Source organism: Oryzias latipes, chromosome 17 (assembly GCF_053564925.1).
Source record: "Oryzias latipes strain Hd-rR chromosome 17, Olatipes_Hd-rR_3.1".
Lineage (NCBI taxonomy): Eukaryota > Metazoa > Chordata > Actinopteri > Beloniformes > Adrianichthyidae > Oryzias > Oryzias latipes.
The window spans coordinates 27,382,617-27,400,941 of NC_136253.1; the positions used below are offsets into that span (position 1 = coordinate 27,382,617).

The 18,325-nt window shown below is 39.3% G+C and overlaps 2 protein-coding genes across 9 annotated transcripts in view; both read right to left on the bottom strand.

The window, feature by feature from the left end:
- Positions 1–6,788, bottom strand: part of camsap2b (calmodulin regulated spectrin-associated protein family, member 2b) — a 33,599-nt gene extending 26,811 nt beyond the window's left edge. For 4 of the 7 annotated variants that reach the window (XM_011486760.4, XM_011486757.4, XM_011486758.4 and 1 more), the window contains exon 1: positions 6,231–6,788. In XM_011486760.4, the coding sequence (XP_011485062.1) occupies positions 6,231–6,369 (139 nt within the window). In that variant the 5' untranslated portion in view covers positions 6,370–6,788. The remainder of the gene's footprint in view (positions 1–6,230) is intronic. The other 3 variants (XM_078934925.1, XM_078934924.1, XM_011486756.4) reach the window with 1 other exon arrangement.
- A 1,721-nt stretch (positions 6,789–8,509) lies between these two features.
- Positions 8,510–18,325, bottom strand: ticam1 (TIR domain containing adaptor molecule 1). 2 transcript variants are annotated; one of them, XR_013650633.1, is made up of 3 exons: positions 18,234–18,325; positions 10,608–10,866; positions 8,510–10,501 (listed from the first exon to the last, which is right to left on the bottom strand). XR_013650633.1 is itself a non-coding variant. In XM_011486761.4 (2 exons), exon 2 carries the CDS (start codon positions 10,370–10,372, stop codon positions 8,639–8,641), a length of 1,734 nt encoding a protein of 577 aa, XP_011485063.1. In that variant the 5' UTR covers positions 10,373–10,501; positions 10,608–10,748; the 3' UTR covers positions 8,510–8,638. The 2 variants fall into 2 exon arrangements, 1 of the variants encoding a protein (XP_011485063.1); XM_011486761.4 differs by lacking the exon at positions 18,234–18,325 and having other exon boundaries at positions 10,608–10,748.

Sequence of the window (18,325 nt, forward strand, 5' to 3'; positions counted from 1 at the left end):
GTACTAAAAAACTATAGTATAGAGCAGTGTTTTTCAACCTTTTTTGAGCCACGGCACACTTTAACCTTGACAAAAATCCCGCGGCACACCAGCATCCAAAAAAAAGAAAAGCAGTAATTCATGGTCTGTATTGATTGACAGCCCCCCCCCCCTCTCACGTGCATTTTGTGCATTTTGTGATAATTGTGGCCGAAAAAGCAGGAAGTTGCGGCTGTTTTTTCTAAGACATGAAATAAAAGTTAAATTAGAAAATTTAGAAACTGTTTGTTTATTCGTTGAGGTTTCTAGACATTTCACGCGGACGACACGGGGACACTGGCCCTTTAAGCCAATGCATCATGGGAGATGTAGTGTGAAAACTGCCGAAAAAGGGCAGAAAGACTCGCGTCTGTGAGCTTCATTGTTTTGTTCACGGTCTGACACGGTCTGACACCGGACTCTGTGGAAAGCTACACCGCTAAAGACGAGCTTTAGCTGGTATTTTTGTTAGAACTGAGCGACTTTATCAGCAGAATTAAGAACAAGAAAGTGAAGACATTAACCACTTCTGATTGGTCAGACTGATGACATGTGATTAAGACTTCAACAATGATTGGCGGAGACAGTTAAAGGGGCGGGACTTTTCCGCAAACCACTATAGCTGCAGGTAAATCGCGGTACCGTATTCTTATCAAAATGTCTTTAATAGAATCAAATAAACACAAAGAAAAATTAATTTTAAGATCTTTTATATTCCTAACTGCTCAGTGTTTTATCAGGGCCTGTTTGGATGAACAAAGAGCTTATTTCCTGGAGATGGAAAATGTTTTTAGATCAGTTAATGATTAATGAGGGCAATTTCCCACGGCACACTTGACCATCTCCCACGGCACACTAGTGTGCCGCGGCACACTGGTTGAAAAACACTGGTATAGAGAGTGGGAAGCTCTGCCCTGGATTTTAAAAGCAATTCGGACATCATGCTCAGTACTTTATTTTTTTTTAACGGCAAATATCACGTCACACTTTCCCCGAAGTAAAAAACTAATAAATAGGATCATTTTATGAAGACTTTTTAATAAATCCTCTGTTATGAAGATGAAAACTTGGATGATTCATGAAGAAGAAATGAAATTAAAAAATTTTCCCATGATAAATTGTTCAAACAATGCGTTGTGGTCGATATTCGACCACAACGCATTGTTTGAAGACATCTGGGACACATTTGGGAAATTTCCAGGCCACTGAATTTTGTAATTGTAGATTCAGACATTCTACAAAATGCAGTATGCCCTATATGGTGTGCTAAGTAGTAAGTAGTGAAGGACACAATCTATGTTTGTCATAGAAACCTCTCTTTTTTAACATCTACTTGCTAACGATATTTTTTCCTGTGATATTCTTATTTAGTGCAAGTTATTCAAGATATAAAATGGCCAATAAAATGCCTCAATAAAAGCATGCAGTGCCTACTGATCCCCTCATCCAACGTTTGAAATGTTTGATTGACAGATTTCATGTTGCTAATAACGAGCCCGCTTTCAAATGGCAGGGGTGTGGACTTCCAACTAGCTCACTCCTGATTGGTGAGAGTGGTTGCCATAGAAACATTGATTCAGACTAACTTGGATTAAACATTGCTTACTGATGACGTCTTGCTCCAACATGGACGGACACTGAATTGACTTCATTTTGCTGGAGCTGGAAGTAAGTCATTTTCTGTGGGTGACATCACACTCGCTCAGTCCAGTTCTCAGTTACAGTCAAGGTCTGCACCTCACAGATCCCATTCTACCTCATCAGAACCAGGATTTGGTTCCCATAAAGAGGGCTGCTCCCTACATAGTCAAGTATGAAGCCAAAGAAGAAGAAATAGCATTTCAAACAATGAGCGGAGACACAAAACAGAACTTCAGGAGATCCCCAGTCGGCATAACTGTGTTGTTCTTAACCACACATGGTGACTCAAAGTGTAATGGCTCTAGTCACTACTGACCCACTGTATGTAAGACTGAGTGTGTTTGTGTGTGTGTGTGTGTGTGTGTGTGTGTGTGTGTGTGTGTGTGTGTGTGTATTCCGAGCATTTGGAGTAACTTCCTCTCCTCTCATCTCTGCATTACTCAGAGGAAAAACCAGGACAGCACAGAAATCCTTCCCAGAGGTCTCCATTTTTCTTTTTCAAAACACACCAGACAAAGAGCTCAATCCATCTTCACTAATCAAGTACAGTCTGTTCAGAAATAAACCCAGCATTAAGCGTGTGATGAAGCCTCAGCAGTTTTCCAGTGGCTGTGGTTAAAGTGGCTCCCCCCAATTCAGGCGCACTGGGTCAGGAAAAGAGACATTTAAAGCAACAGGGCAGATGGTAAACCACTTCACAACAAGCCCTCTTCCATCCCGTCACAAACTGATCCTACTTCTGTCACAGCGAAAAGCCCTAACTTTACATTTTCAGTGTTTACTTACAATGTTTACAAAGAAAAAGTCAAACGGTCAGGTTTTTTCAGATAACAGCAGATTTCTTGACAACGTTTTTCAGAAAACTGAACTGAGTTTTGCATTTCAAGAAGGTTTTAGATTCGTCAAGCTGGAAAATGACAATGGAGTTTAGGAAAATTTGCCCCTGTAAGTAAAAACCCTGGCTTTTGTGTTGGCCATCAAAGAGGAAATAGACAGGAAGTAGCTCCTACAGGAAGTTCAGGCATGGAGAAGACTGCACCCCTGAAGACCCCTGGGAACAGCACTCAGAATACACAAGCTGACGGTCAGCAGAGCTTATCTTTTTTATTTCTTAATGATGGTTTAAAAATACATAAAAAGTTGTGAAAAAGTAAGAAAATTCTGCTTCTGTAATAGTAAAAGAAAACATTTCTTAAATTATGTTTCTGTTCTGTGGGAGAAGCAGAAACAAGTTGGCATAACAGACCATAAGTCACAAATGTGACGTGGAAAAGCTTCTATTATCATCTGCAAATGCTAAATCCCAATCTATCTAACCAGTCTGAGGTTTTCTCCAACAAAAAAACAAAAAGATTCACAGAATCTCTGTGCAAAGAGCGAAGCTTCAAACTGATAAGGATCTTTAGGCCTCCCAGGCAGTGCTGCTTTGTAAAAATAAACATCTCTGTAGTGAAAATCACGACAATTTTCTCAGATTCTTTTTTCTCCAAAAGCCTTCTGGGAACATGGCTGGTTGCTAAAAGTTACAAAAGTTGAAACAACGAAAAAGCAAGCTGACATTTTTTTGCATTTAACAGGTGAATAAAAAAATGTTTATATATCATTTTAGAAAATCACAAAAAGCGCTAGGCAGGTGATTCAAATAAGCATCCATCATGGCAATACTTAAAGCATGCTGGGTAACCCTAACTTTGTTTTAAACTTGTGGCATCTGGTACTAAATTATCAAGTTGTCCCTATTTACAGGGAAGAATGTGATTTGATTTGAGGTGAAAATGCAACACAGAAGTGCATGCTGCTGCCATCACAACAGCATGACTCTGTAAAATAAATAATTCTTGCTCTGCAGCTTTTCCAAACAGGTCGGGCATAGTTGGTGCAGCGAAAAATAAAACAGCAGAGGGACTGTATTATTCAGCATCCAGCAAGAATGTGAATCATTTCATTTAAAGCAGCAGTTGCTTTAATTCATAGATCCAATGGATCATTGCTGAAAATGAGGATTGAAGCAACAAATGTGTTGAAAGAAATGTTTTTTATTGACTTTTTATTATGTTGAAAGAAAAAAAAAGTTGCTTTTAAATTTTTCTAATTAACTTGCTTTAAACAATTTAAATATATTTAGTCCATTTAGTCAATCAAGACTAAATGGAAATCGGTCAAAAGCAGGACTAAATATATTTAAATTGTAATTTAATGAAATAGTAACGTTATTTTAACATTTTGGGGGTTTACTGACATAAAATAAATGTTCAATGAAATCTATCCTCCAGCTAACGTTGGTGGCTTCGTTATTTCCACAAAAAAATCTTAATTTTATTTGTTTAGAGTCATACTTTTGACCTTAAAGGAAAAATCCTGTTCAGAAAAGTCTCTGCATTCCACAAAGTCCTATCAAATGGACTAAATATCTGACCTCTAAAAAACCAAAATCTCTATTAATATTTAAATTGATCCATCTGCTTAAGACTTCAATAATAAGCTGCAGATCGAACACACAGTTTAAGTTATTTCCCAGCGGCACAAACTTGTGCTATTCTTTAATTACTTAATATATTTGAAGACTTAATCATATAAGACCCCGAGTCTTTCCACCACACAGTCAAATGCTTGTTATGCTTTGACATTTAAAAGATATTTTCTCTCATAGCTCGACATGAACAAAGGTTCTGTTTTATGCATCATTCGTGCCTTGAAAATGTTTTTTTTTCCTCTTCACTCTTCATTAGGAAAACCAGGAACATTTGGAAATCTCTCAACTTCTAGAGACAAAGTTCAAACTGATGGAGAAACTTTTACATCTGAGCAGCGCCACGTTCAAACTCATGGTTGCTATCTAGGCCAAACAAGCATCTGAGGACTCTTTTTATGAATTGGGCCACAGTTCTCGGTGGTGCTAGGAGCTGAAAGTGTGTCATCGCAGGGCCAGTTCAAAAGCAAGGCAGCAGCAGTCTGCTAAAAAACCCCGCCTCTCTGCCTTTTGAATCCTCGGTGTCCCCCTGCTGTGTGGGGTTAGAAAATAGTGCAGCATGGGAGGTCAGATCAATGGCTTTTACTCAGAGGTGGGGCTGTTTTAGGGCGGTATTTCTGTTCTGGCCTTTTGTCAGAGCTGGAAAAAAAGCAGGAGTTACTCAGCATTTATGAGGCTGACAGGAAGGAGCTGCTTTCAGGACTCAAAAGGACAAACCAAAAAGAAACATCACGAAGAGAACAAACATTATCTGATATACTACCACGGTATAATAATTACACAACTGGGGTTTCTTTAAAAATGCGGATCTTGATTTGAAACTGTTTTACTTCTGGAAAATAAAATAAATTATAATAAACAAAAGTCAGACTTTGTTTTCTCTCAAAAATAGTCACTGTAGACCATGAAGTCCAACTCCGATCATCTGTAGAGCAATTCTAAAAGCGTGATGATGCATTTCTTTAGCCAAATGAACAACTTGTTATCATGCAGCAGAGCGGCAGTGGTTCATAAAGAATTCATCTCTGAGTTGTGGAATAAGACTGCCTCCATTTCCCATCATCCCTTTGTTTACACTCTCCCGCTAGCTTACAACCCCTCACCCCCACAATCTAACATTACCAGTGAGCAATATTGGAGCTATCCAGCCATCAAGTTTAGAGCCAGATGCCAGTTCGGACAAACAAAGACGTACATGAATCTAGATGTCAACTAGTGGAGCGGAGCAGACAGGTTGCCGTTGTTGGTCTTACATCACACCTACAAACTTTTTACAACTGTATTTAGTTGTCTGCTCCTGATTCACAATGATTTGAATAAAAATTTAAAAAAAGACGCAGAAATGAAATTTTAAGTCTAATTTCCTTTATGTCCTCCTCCTTGAGAAAAATCCCCAAGAACATGTTAAAAACACATTTTCATCAAAGTACGTCTCTAAATGCATTTGCATTTTTGAACCTACCCTTTTTGATTGTAATCTGATCATTTCTGTGAGAATTGTAGTCAAAATTGTTTGTTGTTGCCAGCAAAAAAGGCTTTAGAGTATATTTATTACGATTAATGCCTAAAATTATTCAGCCTAAAATTCTAATATACATAGTTCAGAATTTAAATAAAGAGGAAGCAATGCCTTTACATCTCCTGGCTGATAGCCTGACACTAAAGAGGGTTATATAACACACTGACTGCTGCTGTGGGGAATAATTAGCAGTAAGCACAAGTTAAACCAATAACCTTGTGACAGGATGCAGTGATTTAACGCACATCACCTTTAGGACCATGAGGACACTCCTTTCAAAACAAACACGTTCATGAGAATTGGAAATCCATCGCGAGTCTTTATTCAATGCAAACGTGTTGTTTCCTAGCATCACTAATTTTAAATATTTTATAATGATTGTTATTGTTTCTCTTTATAAAAATATAACGTGTAATATACTAGACATATTAGAGTTTGATGGAGGTATTTTTAAGTCCAACTTTTACAGAGGTCCATGAACGCAACAGCGGCTCTCACTGTCACGTCTGTCCGATAATTGGCTCAGCGCTGTTTTTCCACTTATTTCGCCCAAAATGAAAATGCTCAGGAGGCGCCACCTACCAGAGCCGAACGCTTTGGCCACCAGCCACGTCAGGCTGCAGGAGATCTTGGCTCTGGTGAAGTCGTAGTGGTCGAAGCTCTTGATGGCGGGGACGATGAAGGTCCTTCTCATCCCTCTGTCATCTGCCGCATCTCCCATCGTCGCCGTCTGTCTGCGTCCCGCTGCCGGGGGAGTGGGGGCTCAGTCAGCCGGGGAAGCTCCTGACATCCCGCTCACAAGAACTGAATACGGAAAAAATCCTAAATGGAACAAATAAGACTTGAAGCTTGGTGGAAGCAGGGCTGCGTATGATCCGTTACATGAACGCCATCCTCACTTTTAATGTCGTTTTAACCCCACAGAGTTCAGTGAAGATTTTCTCCATTCCCTGGTGTTTTTATCGTCATTTTCACAAACAGTCAGGGGTTACAGTCCAGCAGCAAAAGTCATTCCGACAGAGGAGCTGAAGCAGCCGCAGTAGTCCATGAGCGTCTTTTTTCTTCGCAACATTTCTCCTCCCCGTCCTTTTTTCTTCTCCGCTGCGCCTTTCCTGCCGCAGATCGGAGAATGGACGCACTGCGCACGCGCGATCCACCCACCCCAGCTATGAATCCTGACAGGAGTCGCCCTTCAGAAATGCAGGCAGAGGTGGAGTCTCCAAACTCTGTCCCAGATGTTGTTTCCACAGAGAAACGTGCTGCTGCTGATTTCATTTCTAAAATTCATAAAATCCACATTTCTCAAAATCTTGCCAGCAGTTCTTGGCCCAGTTTGACAAAACATCCTCCATCGAAATTAAATCAAATTTTAAAAGAATTTAAATTTTCATAATGTATTTGGAGTTTAACTGATTGGGTTAATTGATTGTGTTTTTTTTTTTTTTTTTAATAATTGTTTGTCTATATTTCCGTTTTCTCTGACAGGCCCTCCTGCCTATAGATTACATTGAAAGTTTAGTGCATTGAATAATCATCTCAACACCTGCAACCATTCATGCTGGTTTACATAACGTCTGAATAACTTCATAGACACGGGGTTTCTTTAATAATTAGAGTATAATAGAAGCATACTGAAAAGGTGTATTTAACTGGTTTCTTAAAAGTGAACCTAGGATGCAATAAAAAAAACTATCAGAGACAGTCATTAAATCTTGTTCCTTTTTTCATTGTTTCAATGTTTATTTATTTATTTTTGGTCCTGCCTCACTACTGTCTCTATCTCTGTTGCAGTTATTTACACTCACATCACAGCAGCAGTTACTTTTTTTGTTTTTCAAGTTCCTAATTCCTTTGTTTATGTACTTTTTTTTTTGGGGGGGGGGGGGTATTTGAAACTCTGTTAACAATAATTTAAGCTTTTCTTTTACATCATCTTTTTACATCACTTAAAAGGAAGACTTAATTGTTGGCTGAGAGGCTCCTCCATTGACAAATGCAGGCAGTTTCAAAATTCCCTAACTAAAAACTTTTAAACCAGCAACAACAGTTGCACATTTTGATCTTTTTGTCTGATTTTTAAAAAAAGAAAATCTGGATTTCAGTCATAAGTGTTTTCTATGATGTTGTGACATCTGACGTCTTCCTACTGTTTCCTTAAAATCCTGCTTTGGACTCAAACAACTGAATGTTTCTGCCTGACTACAAGATTAGTGAAAACACGAAATGCTGCACTCCAAAAAGTTCAGCAGCGACTTGAAAAACCCACAGTCAACGGTAGATCCTGATGAAATGCACAACTAAACAGCTTCTTTCTGTAACATGGGGATGGCACAGTCACATTTGTTAAAAGCACAATTACAAAAAACAGAAAGTGTTTTATACGAGTTTTTTTCCTCCATATTTAAAAATTCTTACATCATTATATCTGCAGTATACACTAATCTGACAACCTCTCTGTTCAGTTGCACTGGAAATTTTTGAAGAATAAGGCTAAGCTGTAGCATTGAGCCTCAGAAACACATGTTTGTGTCCATAAGTGATAAAACATTCTTTTGTCTTTACAGAGAAATTATTTTAGAGAAAAACAAAATCTGAGTGAGATGTTAAGCAAAATTATGATAAAGGACCAACAATTTTTCCAACAAAAAAACATTGTCCTGAAAAAAGAAAAAAGTTATCATTCATATTCAAAAATGTGATCCATTGGTATTGAATGATTTACTGCAGGACAAGGATTGTGTACTTACAGCTCCCTCTGGTGTCAAAAATAAGTTATTACAAAAAAAAGGACTAAATAATGTTTTACAGATTAGCCAGTAGATGGCGATCTTTTGCCAAAAATTCAGTCAGAACACTTGGAATTTTGGTTAACAACTGTTTTATTTAGTTTTTCATTAAAATCATTGGACTCATGAAAAGAAATAAAACTATTTTTTTACATTTTAGTGTTAATTTCTCCCATATGTACTGATGGAAGACAAGTCAAATCATTAGTCTTGCTTAGTGTGAACTGAACCCTCTTTGTCTGCACTTCCACCCAAATCCACCATCATCCTAGAGTCGTTACCAATCATAATGTAGTTAGCATTTTCAATATGAATATTTGGGTGTCTTTGCTGCCAAGTCCTGCCCTCTTCACCACTTTGTTCTTGTTGGTGATTCAGGCCCATGCAGAGCCTTTCGTTCAAAAGCCTCTGCTTGTCTTCTTCCAGCTGTAACTGGCGCAGTCGCTCCTCCTGAACTCTCAGAGTTTGCTCTTTTTTCCAGACTCTCTTTTGAGTTTGTATTTTTGCTCGAGACAGTAACTTTTGTAGTTTTTTCTCAAAGTTCTTTGCTTCCTCTAGTGGAACTAAAGACCGCACGGCCATGGGTATGAGGTCTTTGGGCATGCGGTTCTCCTGTGGCAGCAGAGGGATGACTGTGTTGTATTTGTGCATCTTGTTTATTGCATTTATCAGGGCCATGCTCGTCTTCATCTTCACCAGGTTTGACTTGAAGTTGCGGGTAAGCAGTAAGAAGGTGAACGCTGAGTTGTTGATTGCATCCTCCACACACCTCAGGGGGCACTTTCCAGGAACGGCAAAGTCCTCAGAAAAAGTTGCACCTTTGTTGCTGATGATCTTTTCAATTTTGTCCTTTATGCGCTCCGCCACATCTTCATCCTCTTGGGCATGCAAGATTACAAATGCATAAAATGTTTCCTCCTCTTCTTCTTCGTCTGAACCTTTGCTGTTGTGAATCTTTGTTTGGACTGGGCACCTTGACCCACAGATATTTGTAGAAGATGGTGGATTTATGTGTGATCTTATGCTGAGAGTGTCTGGGGTTTCTTCCTGGACCATTACATGACATTGTGACGTACCAGCCGGTAATGCTGGATGTGATCTTTCTGGTTCAGACAGAAAGCATCCAGTGGGTTGAAGCACAGATAACAGAGGCTCCCCGGAGGCCATCTTTGTTTCACTTTCACAAGCACTGAGAGCAGCTGGTTTTTGTTCTACGTTTTCTAATGTTTCTTGAGATTCTTTGTCCCCTTTCCATGAAACAGTAGGAGGACAGCTTATCTCAAGAGTACTAGGGTACGATAGCTCTGAAGGGCTTTCCTGTAAAGGGCTCGGAGTGCAGTCGATGCTTGCTGATGAATCTTTAGATATGCCTATTTTTGGAGTGTTATCACTCATTTTCAGACACGTCTTGGAATGTGTGAATTCTGGTTCAGGGTTGCTGGCGGAGCACATCCACTCCAAAACCTTAGGCCCACAGACAAGTTTAGCTTCCTCTATGAACTCGTGATCATCCAGGCTGCTGGAGGGGCTCGTATCGAAGCCGTCACTGGAAAGCGCTCTCTTGTATGCCAGATCTCTTACAGTTTGATCACACAGCCTTTGCTGTGACAACACTTTAAAGATCCGAGCCAGTGCTGACAAAGGTTCCCTTGTGATGGCCTGAAATTGACCACAGTGAACGGAAAAATCTTCTAATCTGCTCGGGTGCAGCTTTTCAGCAAGGTAGTCGGCGAGAGGGTTGTCCTCAAGGGTCCGCAGTTTGTCCAGAGCATGTAGTTCTCTTTTGAGGATTATCAGACACAGGGCCTGTATGATAACATCTTCAGGTGAACCACCGAGCTGCAGTGTCAGACTCAGCAATCGCTCTGATGGTGCCTGTGACAAAATGTTAAAAATATCTCCCAGTCCTGTCCCTTGAGATCTTTCTCCGTGACTCATCTTCAATCTTGTCTGTTAAAAAAATGTTTCTATGCTGAAAAAAGACTACAGAATTCAGGGAGCACTTTTCAGATCTTCGAATTCCTGACTTTTGAAGAGAGGTGCATGATTCTTTGCATATTCTTCATTCTTTAAAAGACAAAAAAGAAAGATGTCAGCAGAGCATACGAGACCCTCTTCTTCATATCTAAAACTAAACAATTGAGTAATCACAGCCTGCCGCAAATTTTCTTACCGCTTCGATTTGACAGGGCATAAAAGCGAGAGCTTCCACCTCAAATAAGGAAGTAGCTCGAACTGGGTCTTCAATTTCACTTTATTTGTAGAAATCCTTCTGGCTTCAAAAGCAACTCAAAATCCAGGTCTTAGACTGGCCCAGTTTAACCAAACTCTGGCTTTTAAAACACTTTTGAGCAACATTTTCTCAGTGAAGTGGGTCCGGTGCAGTTGAAGGCCTCTGTCAGGTTGACACACCACCGGGATGATGTCACAAGCTGTGAAGTACAGAAGCTCAAGTGGGTCAAAAAGGCAAAAAGCAGGAAGAAGGATTCATTCCAGATGAGCGCTTTAACTCAGTTATGCCACCCATATGAAACTGCAGTTATACAGTCAAACTTTCTCTGTAATTTAATTCCTAGCCTTTAGAAGTTTAGAAAAATCCATAAATCTTTAGATCCTTGAGCACAATGGGTGCACAAGAGAAGGGAGCTCATTTTCTTCCCTTCTCTGCCGAGAGCCCGGTGTATTTTTATCCGGGGAGGAAACCTCCAACCCTATATTTACCAGGGGTGGGGTCACATCAGGCAGAGTGCAAGCCAACGTTAAATCACTCAATGCAGCGCAGACAGAGAGAGCTCAGTGCTTTGAGTGCTGTGTGAGATTCATACTGTATGACCACTTCTGAAGGACTCCTGTAACTCCACAGGAAGTTGGGTCTCTGCGACCTCAACGGGACTATTGTGAATAATGCATAAACAATCACATGATGCATATCTTTAAGTGAAAGTTCTGTGTGTTTATGCAGGGTTTAGATATTAGATATCGTGATAAAGTTCATCAATTTACAACAAGAAAACCCAAACCACAATGGGCTGTTAGATAGAAAATGACTTGTTTCTAAAATGAGTGTGGGAGTACAGCTGCTTTACAACAACAAAAGAAGAAAAGTCATAAGAACAGAGAAAACTCAAATTCACATATCAACACAATTACTGCTTTTAAGCAGAGAGGTAGGGATTAGAAAAAATGTTTACGTTCTTATATATCTAGAGCTGTATGTTTAAAGAAAAAGAACAGGAAGCTGTTCAGGAATGTTTCCTGATCAAAGAATTCTTTTTTTTTTTTTAAATCACCCATCAAGCTTTACTTTCGTCTTACAGCAGGAAGCTGTTTAGGAATGTTTTGAGATTTCTGATCAAAGAATTCATTTAGTTTTTTTAAATCACCCATCAAGCTTGACTTTCGTCTTACCCTTGGCAAAATGTATTCTGTCTATATTTACTACAAGTATATTTAGTCTGTACTAGAAGTGAGGCAGTACTTGAAGTTTGCTTTTTACCTACTATCTATATATTGTGAACTTAAAATGTTCCAATTTAGTCTGAAGAATACACCCAAGTGGACCCTGGCCCAGGACCAGGAACCACTCTCAGACCCATCTTTGGAGGTGGTCTTGGTTTGTTTCTAACCGGACTGAGATTCAGTTCGCTCAGAGATTCCTCAGTGTGAAAACAATCTGTCCTCGGAGTGGAACAAAACGGCCACCGTAGCCGATGTAAACAAAGTAGGAATGTAGAAACAAATGAGCCGCAGATCTATATAAAGCAACAATTATGGTGTTATCAAAAAGTAAAAGAGTCCAACTGCTTACTTGTTAGAACAATTATTTTAACACAGCTGAAAACGCTTCTTACAGGCGTTTCTGTGTTTGTTTGTTTTTTGTTTATTTTTGTTTTTTATTGTTCAAAACACCGAACAAAAATGCATGACAAGAACAATAGTCATAACAACGAGAATGCCAGGGGATGGCATAGATGGCATAAAACAGATATTGCAAAACATATCACTATACATTGAATATGTTTAAAGACAGACAGTTTTCATATATACGTATGGCTTTTTTGTTTAAACCAGGGGTCCCCAAACTGCGGCCCGGTTTCCGGACCCGGCCCGTCCATGCATTTGACCCGGGCTCCTGAATGATACCAGAGAGGGACCATTTTTCTTTTTCTTGCATTTTTTTTTTTTAGCATGTCCACGTGATCGAGACTCATGGAAGCATGGAAAGGTGAAGCATGGTGAACTGGGCCTACCCAACGGAATCCCTAATAAAGCTTATTTGAATTGAAACGTCAGCCAACCTAAAAATGTTGCTACTGCAACCTGACTTTGCTCCAGTCATAGAACTGCCAAATGGTCCTCTGTCCAGGCGGCTGGGACAGACCCCCAATCAGAACGGAAAAGTGACAAAAAGGTTAGAGAAGATAAAATTTGATTCAGAATGCAGGGTATTTAACCTGTGGTGGACAAACAAGTATTTTTTTGTTCAACATAAAGAAAAGGCTGTTTGTATCATCTGCCAATAGACGGTGGTGGTATTCAAAGAATACAATCTATACCGACATTCTGAATCCTGTCACAAAGAGAAATGTGATAGCTTGCAAATGCGAGCAAACTCTCAAAGCTATTATGGCTATTAAGCAATTAAGTTATTATATGTTTGCTGATTCTTATTATTTTCTTTTTTTTGGTGAAGAACCCAGAGAGGATTATTTGATATCAGATCGGGTTATTTATATTTGGTTATGTGTGGATTTCTGGGAAACAATAAATATTTACATTTAGGCAACCCTGGGACTGTCACACTTTTTCTGTTTCAAACTGACCCTGGCCCCCGATCAGAGAAGGGAAACGTCACTTCACTGGAAAAAGTTTGGGGACCCCTGGTTTAATTTATTAAAAATGGTATGTAAATAAGATTCTAATTCTTTAATTATTACAGGGGAAACAAGTTGTGATTGAAATTTTGATTTGTGAATATGAAGCTTACCTAATATAATTATTAGATTAATTGCCAATTATGAAATATTCCAATTTTATCTGAAATTGTGAGTCAACTCACATCTCCTCAGCCATGAGGAGTACCAGAGTAACAAGTAAAAAGTGTTTTTCCCGATGTCCAAAACTGGTAATCGAAAATATAAAGTTTAACAAGTTGTACTGTTGTAAAGCACAGTACGTCCGTCTTTCTCTTGTTGTTATGACCCGCCCTTGTGGTTCCTGACCAATGACTGACAAGATATTTAATCACGTGGTTTTGTTAACAAACTTTGGTCTATAATAGAATGGGCCGCTTGATGACAGTCTGAATACAGACCAAAGGCTAGGTTCAGGACTCGATCCAGAACAAATTAAGGGGACTGAGTCCGGACCAAAAGATTTTTCCATTCTGAATACATAAAATAAACTTCAGGTTTGCTACTTATTGGTATGGTTAATGAAGGTTTTCCCCTCTTTAAAAGCAGCTTTTAATTTTTCAGCGAAAGTCACACAATAATTCAAATTTCCAAAAATCCACATTAAAATAAAGTTAAGTAAAAAGTGCAAATGCGTTGCTGAGCCTGTATGTTTGAATACAACATCATTTCTTTTTTTAAATGAGTGTAGATATAAGCGACAGAAAATGTGTTAAATCTGAATTTTTCATCTGACTTTATAAAAAGACTGCCCCCATTTCCCATCATCCCTTTGTAAATGCTCTCTCTCACTAGGTTACAGCCCCTCAAATCCTCAACCTCACATTACAGGTGCAGCAAAAATGGCAAGCCATGTCAGAGCAATCCAGCCGTCCAGTTTTGAGGCAGATCCCAGCTCGGACAAGAAAAATAAAGACGTGCATGGATCTAGTTGTCTATAAGTGGGTGCATCAGAATGGAGTGGAGCAGAGAGCTTGTTGCCTGCTGTTGTGGGTTTTAATTCACATTTACAAGCTTTTATTAAGCAACATGTTTTTGCCTGCTCCCGATTCACAAACAAAAAAAAAATACTCAGTAATGCAATTTTAAGTCTAATTTTCTTCTTATGTGCTCCATCGTGAGATAAATGCAATATGACTGACCATATTTCCCAATTGTCATTGGAGTGGGTCTTCCTCTCCAACTGTTCACTTATGACACAAGGTATGTATCATAAAGCTGTACCATTCCTGTGTTTCTGAAAAACATATAGGATTGCTAAAACTCACAGCTGTGTTGTTTTTGTCAGAAATACAGAGAAGCTGTTATGTTCACTTGCACTTTGTTATAGACAACCTTTTGTGTGCAAATTGGCCCTCTTAACAGCCTGGAAATCATTAAAACACAATTTTCTTAATAATAAAGAATAAAACAGAAATATGTCGTAACACAGAGTGAACAAAAGATATGGATTATGATAGTTGAGAAATGACCAATTACTAATCAATAATGAGATTTATTTTTTGGTGATCCCTCTTTTTTTCTTTTTTAGGTAACTGTCCAGCTCTTCATTTCCTTATTAAAATGATAAGTAACCAACAGTTAAATAGTTTTTAATAGAAGTTAATTACATTTTGGTCAAAAAAATGATGGCTAACCATCTGTCAGTTCACCTTTTTGTCCTTGTTAAATTAACCTCTGTTTATTTTAATTTGTATTTAGCGAAGCACTTCCTCTCTTTTGTTTACCTCTAAAACATAATTTATGCTCTAAATATTCAAGGATTCAGTCACACACACAGGAATTCCAGCACACACATAGCGCCTGAAGATGAGCCACATTCGGTTACATAACGCGCTGCCAAACGTCCATCTCTATTGAGGACAATTCCTTTAACGAGAGACACGCTCTCCTAGCAGCTGTGTTAGTCATCCTCGTTGCTAATTTGCTTCCACCTTCAGGCAAAACAAATAGTAAGAGGCTGTGTCAGTTCTGCAAATCCTGCTGCCGTACAGCCCCTTTAACACTTTCTGGAGCAAATCTGTTCTGACCTGTGCTTGATTTTCTCTGAAAAGTATTACGTTCTACAAGCACTAGCAGCTGTCCCTTCGTGTATTTTGCTACCATAGGCTAAAACGCATGCGTGTGTGTATCTGTGCGTTTGTGTGTGCAGTTTTCTGGCCGTGGGAGAGAGCTCAGAGGGAGACATAGGCGGGTCACATTTAAGAGGCTTTGGGGCACACAAGTGAAAAGGGGGCCCTTTTCCGGACAGAGACTGAGGATTAGGATGAAAGACACATGAGGGGGGGATGCTATCTCTTCTGTCACCCACTTGGAGCATCTTTTTTGCAGACATTTGGCATCGAGTTTAGACAAAATTAGCAGCTCAAAGATGGCAAGAAAGGGATGGAAATGACACAGATAAGATAAAGAAATGTGGAGACATGACAGACGCATCAAGGACACTCGTGCAGGCAAAGAAATGCCTCATGTGCGGAAGAAAGCAGCCAAATTCAGTGGACTATACACCCGCCATCGTAAGGACATTTTATATGCGTTGTCTAAAGTTTCACAACTCATACAGCTTATGCAACATGTATTTGGTTTAGAATCGACGGAGGTCATGGACTGAGGAAGCTTCAGGTAAACTCCATGCATTCATGTGTGTGATACGTGGTAGAGCAAAAATAACCTAAACGCTCACATACTGAGGGTAGTTTATGTTGTTGACAAAGCAGCCTAACAGATCTGAGTTAATGTGACAGTTAACTAGCATTAATTCAGGAGCCAAAGTAAATGAAGCGGGCCCGCGGACATGACAGAGGAGTGCAGTGGGGATGGGAAGACGTGTGTACTGTACCACACCGCACCATGCTTGGGTGAGCATGTAGGCCATGCCAACAACAATGCATAATACAGCCTCTGGTGATGGAGGGGGGGTTGGATATGCACACACAACGCTCCCACCTCACCTCTCACGCAGGCACGCACACACTCGCGGCGCACCCACAAACTCACACGCATGCACAGACATTGACGGTGATGGGGCATGGAGCAGTTTATGCTTATATCAAGGGAAAGTCTTTGATCAGTGTGACAGGAAGGGCACTCGCCCCAAAGGAATGAGCTAACCCTTGCTCTGCAAAAGCACATCCACAATAAATCAGGCATGCTTGCATTTTCAACACAAGGGAGAGCATGTCTGATATTTAGCTTCATTAATATGCTAAATGTATGAATATGATTTGTTCCAGTTCAGTGTCCAGAGTAGCAAATCCAGAGTGGCATCATAATCATAAAGAGCAGAAAGTGCAGATATTCAGGTAGTGCACATAATCCATTTATTTTAATAGTCTCTCAAACCAGAAAAGGAATTCAAATATAGCCTTTAAATGAAGTGAACCACTGATGTTATTTCTCTGAGAAATTATTCTGTTGAATGCTTTTTGTAATTAGTTTGTTTCTGCTTGCGTATTCGATTGCTAAGAATAATGTTGGTAATTCTAGGGTTCTCAGGCCTTTGGGAAGTTTGACATGTTTTCAACTGACTTCCTTAAAATTTTACCTAAAGCCATCATCTGAAAATGCAGAAAACTTTGAGAAGTGGATAAACACCCACCCCAATCATCTTTTAATCTATATTAAAAGGATCCTCAGAGTCTTTTAACTTTGATGATGCCGTTTTTAGCCAAAACAACAAGTGGATGCATCAGAATGGAGCGGAGCAGGGAGCTTGTAGCGTGTAGATTTTACGTCACTGCTACAAGTTTTTATCAACTGCCATGTTTATTTGCTCCTGATTCACAGATTTGAAAAAATAAATACACAGAAACCCAATTTTAAGATTAATTTTCTTCATACAAGTCCTCCACAATGAGAAATGCTACAAGAACATGTTAAAAACACTATTTTCATCAGAATGGATCTTTAATCAAACAAAAAAAATCTTAAAAAAATACAACAGGGATTCATCCATTACGACTCAAGATAACTTATTTCACTAAAGTAAAAATGAGACATTCACGTTCCTGAACAGAGGGAACCCAAAGACTCTCCTCAGCTTTGTGATCAAAATAAATTCCAGAGAAAATATTCTGTGGACTGATGAGACTACATCTGAATATGTTAAACATGTTTCCTCTTACATCTGATGTAAAATAAACAGCATTCTGAAAAGAGTATTATAATAACTGTTGAACAAGGTGGTGGGAGTGTCATTGTCTGAAGCTGCAGCTTCAGGGTTTAAAAGTCTTACCAGTAGACAGAAGCTTTTAATCTGCAAGACATCCAATGAGTAAAAAGAAGAAAACTTGACATCTTACACTTGTTTTGTGGACCAGGGCAACAATGAAAAAACATACAGCAAAGGCACGTGTGAAGAAATTAAAAAAGACAACGAAGGGAAAGAAAATATGGTCAAAATCAGGGTTTGAACACATTTGAGGTGCTGTGGTGGGATTTTAAACAGACTGGTAATCCCTGAAAACAACAAAATAAAAGAAATTTACAAAACATATATCTTAAAAATCCCTTTTTACAGGAAGGGCAACATTCTCTGCTGAAATGTGACTAAAAAAAAAAAAGAGTAACAGGTGGAGAACAGCCACATGTTGCCCTACAGATGCGTTTCTCCGGTTACAGACGTGAAACTTCAGTGAGACAGCTGGCATTCAGTGTAAGGAAGCCCCAAAGTGACAAAAGAAAATAATCGTTTATTTGTAAATTTTCTTTTCTCTATTTAAAAAAAATATGTAAAGAACCAGTAACATAGCTGTCATGTGGGGAGGGGCAGGCGGGCAGGAAGGACCCAGAATGCAGAGGCGGGAGCACACGGTTCCAGGACAAAGGTTTAATGACTAACAAAAAGCGCTGCAGAGCAGGGTAACAAAACAAAAACCAAAACTCACTGTGGGCATAGCATGATGAACAGGGCAGAAGACTAACATGGACGAGACATTACGACGTTAATGGACCAGCACAAGAGGAAGGCAGAGACAAG